The sequence below is a fragment of the Notolepis coatsorum genome (genome assembly GCF_963971535.1).
Source record: "Notolepis coatsorum genome assembly, chromosome: 1".
Classification (NCBI taxonomy): Eukaryota; Metazoa; Chordata; class Actinopteri; order Aulopiformes; family Paralepididae; genus Notolepis; species Notolepis coatsorum.
The window spans coordinates 174,920,403-174,926,402 of record NC_140165.1 but is presented as its reverse complement, the minus strand read 5'-3'; the positions used below and the strand labels follow the sequence as shown (position 1 = coordinate 174,926,402).

General features: G+C 42.4%; 1 protein-coding gene across 1 annotated transcript in view; it reads left to right on the top strand.

The window, feature by feature from the left end:
- The first annotated feature begins 2,306 nt into the window (after window positions 1–2,306).
- LOC311223498 (cullin-5-like) overlaps window positions 2,307–6,000 on the top strand; it is a 94,474-nt gene continuing 90,780 nt past the window's right edge. The window contains exons 1-2 of the mRNA XM_084308282.1: window positions 2,307–2,336; window positions 3,655–3,764. Coding sequence (XP_084164408.1) covers window positions 2,313–2,336; window positions 3,655–3,764 — 134 coding nt within the window. The 5' untranslated portion in view covers window positions 2,307–2,312. The remainder of the gene's footprint in view (window positions 2,337–3,654; window positions 3,765–6,000) is intronic.

Below are 6,000 nucleotides of genomic sequence, written 5' to 3'. Positions count from 1 at the left end.
GCACCTGCAGGAGACACGTTATTTTTTTCCGTAGGCGCGGAGACGCTCTCTGATTGGCTAGCCGCGTACAGCGAAACCCCTCTCTGTTTGGTTGAACGAAGCCCCTCTCTGATTGGTTGAGCGAAGCCCCTCTCTGATTGGTTGAGCGAAGCCCCTCTCTGATTGGTTTAGCTCCTCACGTGCCAAGAGGATTGATTGATTGATTGAAAAGTTTATTAACAGATTGCAGAATGGGTACAGTACAGTACAGCTCAATACATACAATTGTTAAGGGGATGCAGACCAGAGAAAGACTTTTGTCTTGTTTACATCAGGGTCCCCCATTTTCAATTCATCATAACATATATGACATACACGACATACAGATCAGTACTGCTACATCTATACATTTATGACATACCAGATTTGCAAATACAGTACTGTTTGTGATACAAAAAGTGTCCAGAAAAAGAGTGTATACATTTGACGTAGAAAAGGTTGGGTAGGTGGGGTGGGGTTGGGTGGGTGGGTGGGGGGCTGTACATTGGAGGTGGGGGGAGGTTGGGGAACACTGTACACTGTACATTGGAATACTGACAAAGCCATACTTGGTCATTTACTGTACAACTGGGTTAGGACATTTGTAGGGGCCAGTTTCGAATTGCAGTCTCCCGTAGGTGTTCTTTGAGAGTCTTTTTGAAAGTGGGTAGTGATTCACATTTCTTTACAGCTTTGGGTAGGGTGTTCCACATTGATGTGGCATAATTGCTAAACGTGTTTAGTCCCTTGTTTGAGCCGAATCTGGGTTTAACATGATTTGTGGAGCTCCCTCTGGTGTTGTGATCGTGGTATTCACTGACCTTTGGGAAGTATTTTGACATGTACATGGGTACCTTGGTCGTGTAGTGTATCTTGTAGACCAGGCCCATTGCAAGTTGCTGTACTCTGTCGTCTACTCTATCTGTCTATCTATCTGTCGTTACTCTATGTAACGTTATATAACATAACGATAATGTTATTTCGCATTTTATTCATAACGTTTTTTTTGCGTGACAACACAGCCCAGCTGTCAGAAACTGTACATTGAGGGGGTTTGAATCAAAGCCCTATCGAAAGTACTCAAGCTGAATGAATGAATGAATGAAAACTTTATTTAACAGATTGCAGAATGGGTACAATACAGTACGGCTCAATACATACAATTGTTAAGGGGATGCAGACCTGAGAAAGACGTTTGTCTTGTTTCCATCAGGGTCCCCCATTTTCAATTCATATAGACATATATGACATACATGACATACAGATAGTCAGTACTGCTACATCTATACATTTATGACATACCAGATTTGCAAATACAGTACTGTTTGTGATACAGAAGGAGTCAAGAAAAGGGAGTATATACATTTGACGTAGAAACTGTACATTGGAGGAGGTTGGGTGGGGGGGGGTTGGGTACATTGGGATATTGACAACCATACTGGGTAATTTACATTGGAGGTGGTTGGGGGGGGGGGGGGGGGGGGGGGGGCGGGGGGCACACTGTATAAACAAGTAACACTGTACATTGAGGGGGGGGGCGGGAGGAGACACTGTACAAACAAACACAATTGTACATTGAACTATTGACAAAACCATACTAGGTAAATGACTGTACATTGGAGGGAGTTGGGTTAGGCTCTACTGTCTTTAACTATAAATGTTTACACTCCCCACTTACTGTACCATGTTATGAATAAATGTTATATAACGTTACAATGTACAGTTTCTGACAGCTGGGCTGTGTTGTCACGCGAAATAACGTTATGAGTGAATCTGGTAGTTGTTTTGATAAATATGTATTCATGGTTCGAACATAACATTACATTTCCGCGATTACGCTCGCCTCTTGGCGCGTGAGGAGCTAAACCAATCAGAGAGGGGCTTCGCTCAACCAATCAGAGAGGGGCTTCGCTCAACCAAACAGAGAGGGGTTCGTCTCCGCAAAATGCGGCTACGGAAAAAAAGAACGCGCAGGAGACAGCTGGAAGCACTTAGTGCTCGCGAGACTGACCAGCTGGAAGCACCGAGTGCTCGCGACACTACATGACCAGCTGGAAGCACCGAGTGCTCGCGAGACTACATGACCAGCTGGAAGCACCGAGTGCTCGCGACACTACATGACCAGCTGGAAGCACCAAGTGCTCGCGAGACTACATGACCAGCTGGAAGCACCGAGTGCTCGCGAGACTACATGACCAGCTGGAAGCAGCACCGAGTGCTCGCGAGACTACATGACCAGCTGGAAGCAGCACCGAGTGCTCGCGAGACTACGCGAGGTGATAAGTTGAGGAAACATGGCGACGTCTAATTTGTTAAAGGTAAGAAGCACTTCACTGTATATCTTCTCTACGTGTTTACACACGTTTAAGCGTTTCGCTGCGCGTGATTTACACAATACAACTCAAGCGAACGAATGGGTTTGAAATAATAAACGGCACCGTTATCGTTCACAAAGGTTATTATGCTGCAACACACTGTAAATCATGCCTCTGTGCACAAGCTAGTGTTAGCGTTAGCCGCAGAGCTAACGGAGCTAACAGAGCTAGCAGAGCTAGCAGAGCTAGCAGAGCTAACAGAGCTAACAGGGCTAGCAGAGCTAACAGAGCTAACAGAGCTAGCAGAGCTAATACCTCTAACAGAGCTAACAGAGCTAGCAGAGCTAGCAGAGCTAACAGAGCTAACGGAGCTAGCAGAGCTAACAGAGCTAGCAGAGCTAACAGAGCTGGCAGAGCTAACAGAGCTAACAGAGCTAGCAGAGCTAACAGCACCGGCTCCATCTGAAGAACCAGCAGCTTCAGGGTCTGTTAGGCCTCGCTGTGGATCTTCTCTGGCTCTCACCACCAGCTAACCAGCTGCCCACAATCTCATGTTGCTGGTTTGACCAAACAGGTGCTAACATGTTTAGCTAGCCAGAGCATCAGGTAGCTTGTAGCACGTCAGCTAACGGTCCCTAGCCTAGTTGTGAGTGACAGCTGCCCCCCCCTCTTGAGTGACAGCTGCCCCCCCCCCTCTTTGACACAAGACTTTTGAATGTTATGTTTTAATGACTGCAGGACCAAACATATTGTTGTTTTTGGTAAGGGTTATTAACCTATTTTCATACACAGCCCTCTGAGATTTAGGCTATTTGATTATTTACCTGTCTCTGTCTCTGTCTCCTTGAATGAATGAATGAAAACTTTATTTAACAGATTGCAGAATGGGTACAGCACGGCTCAATACACACAATTGTTAAGGGGATGCAGACCAGAGAAAGACTTTAGTCTTGTTTATATCAGGGTCCCTCATTTTCAATTCATAGTGAGCTCTCTCTCTCTCTCTCTCTCTCTCTCTCTCTCTCTCTCTCTCTCTCTCTCTCTCTCTCTCAATTCAATTCAATTCAAAGGGGCTTTATTGACATGGGAAACATACGTTTACATTGCCAAAGCCAAACAAAACAATCAAACACAGAAATCAAAAGAAATCAGTACATTACAGAAGGAATTTCTTGTATGGTTTGACAGTCCTTATGGTGGTTGTATTCTGTCGGTCTCTCTCTCTCTCTCTCTCTCTCTCTCTCTCTCTCTCTCTCTCTCTCTCTCTCTCTCTCTCTCTCTCTCTCTCTCTCTCTCTCTACCTCCTCATCCACCCCTCCAGAACAAAGGGTCCTTGCAGTTTGAGGACAAGTGGGACCTGATGAGGCCCATCGTCCTGAAGCTGCTGAGACAGGAGGCCGTCACGAAGCAGCAGTGGTTTGACTTGTTCTCGTAAGAGCTTCATTTTATTATTGTTGTCTGTCATGTCTCAGAATCTGGCCTAACGACACAGATGTGATTCTGTGATTGCCTCTGAATTAAAGCAGTCAGGAGGGGTGGCCGACCCAAATCTTAGCTAGTTGTGAAAAATGGTAATAGCTGTTTAGCTGTTCCTGCTCTATATTCATTGAGCACAATAACACTACACGTCAGATCAATAACACTACACGTCAGATCAATAACACTACACGTCAGATCAATAACACTACATGTCAGATCAATAACACGTCAGATCAATAACACTACACGTCAGATCAATAACACGTCAGATCAATAACACTACACGTCAGATCAATAACACTACACGTCAGATCAATAACACGTCAGATCAATAACACTACACGTCAGATCAATAACACTACACGTCAGATCAATAACACGTCAGATCAATAACACTACACGTCAGATCAATAACACTACACGTCAGATCAATAACACTACACGTCAGATCAATAACACGTCAGATCAATAACACGTCAGATCAATAACACGTTAGATCAATAACACTACACGTCAGATCAATAACACTACACGTCAGATCAATAACACGTCAGATCAATAACACGTCAGATCAATAACACTACACGTCAGATCAATAACACTACACGTCAGATCAATAACACTACACGTCAGATCAATAACACTACACGTCAGATCAATAACACTACACGTCAGATCAATAACACTATACATCAGATCAATAACACGTCAGATCAATAACACGTCAGATCAATAACACTACACGTCAGATCAATAACACATCAGATCAATAACACGTCAGATCAATAACACTACACGTCAGATCAATAACATGTCAGATCAATAACACGTCAGATCAATAACACTACATGTCAGATAAATAACACTACATGTCAGATCAATAACACGTCAGATCAATAACACGTCAGATCAATAACACTACATGTCAGATCAATAACACGTCAGATCAATAACACGTCAGATCAATAACACGTTAGATCAATAACACTACATGTCAGATCAATAACACGTCAGATCAATAACACTACACGTCAGATCAATAACACGTCGGATCAATAACACGTCAGATCAATAACACGTCGGATCAATAACACATGTCAGATCAATAACACATCAGATCAATAACACGTCAACACGTTTGAAATGTGCTTGAATTGTGTATAAAGTGCTGGAAAGTTATTGAAATTGTAATTGCACTGTATACTTTCATAATAAATCGCTATCTGACTTAATAGTTAGGTTTTTAGATAAACAAATAAAATTCGGAGAGCGCCTAATTGCTTTCGCCTTTCACGCAAAATGAAGAGGAGTCCTCTCTCGAGCCACTCGCGTGCCCACCCCGGCACCCCCCGCCCCTCCTGAAAGCTTGCTTTAATCCCAGTAACGTTAGTGAGTTTTTTAAACGTTAACAAGCTAGTGAGCTAGCATTGCCACAGATGTTGTGATCAACATGACTAACAAGCAAATCAATTCTTTCTATTTTAAGGAATGTTCTGTAGGATATGTCGGCAACATAAGAAGCCAGCTACTAGGGGTATATATACTAGGGGGGGGGGGGGGTATATAAAAATTCTAGGTTGATTTGATTTTGTATACATTTTAAGGCTCAAGGAGCTGATTGACTGCCTACCTCAAAGACTGTTCACTTATTTTGCAAATTTTCAGTAAATATTTTATTGAAATGTAAGTTTTATCTGGTGATTATTTGAGTGATTGTTTCATATTGGCTCAGCCAGGTTATATAGGATGTCATGTCTACATCATTTTGGTTGTTTATAGCACAATCACATCTGATTTAATTTGATGGAAGAAGTGACATTATCATTTGTGTAAATATTTAATTTACCACAGCCGTGTAAGATGCTGGAAAAGCTTGAAAAGGCACCTTGAAAAAGCTTGAAAAGTGCTTGAATTTTGCTTTGGAAAAGGTGTAAGAACCCTGAATATTGTGAAGAGTAGAGACACTGTTATTAATGTTTTACGCTAATAAATATTTTAAAGAGTAGAGACACGTGTGATTATTACTATGATTGAAAATCAATTTAGACGAAGACATACAAAGAAGTAATTATCACAATTAGCGATTTTTTTTTGGCTGGTAAAAAAAAATTTGTCTGGTAAAAAAAATCAGCTACTCGCCAGTTGGCTGGTAAGCCAAAAAGTTAGTTTCCTCCACGTCATGTCAGAT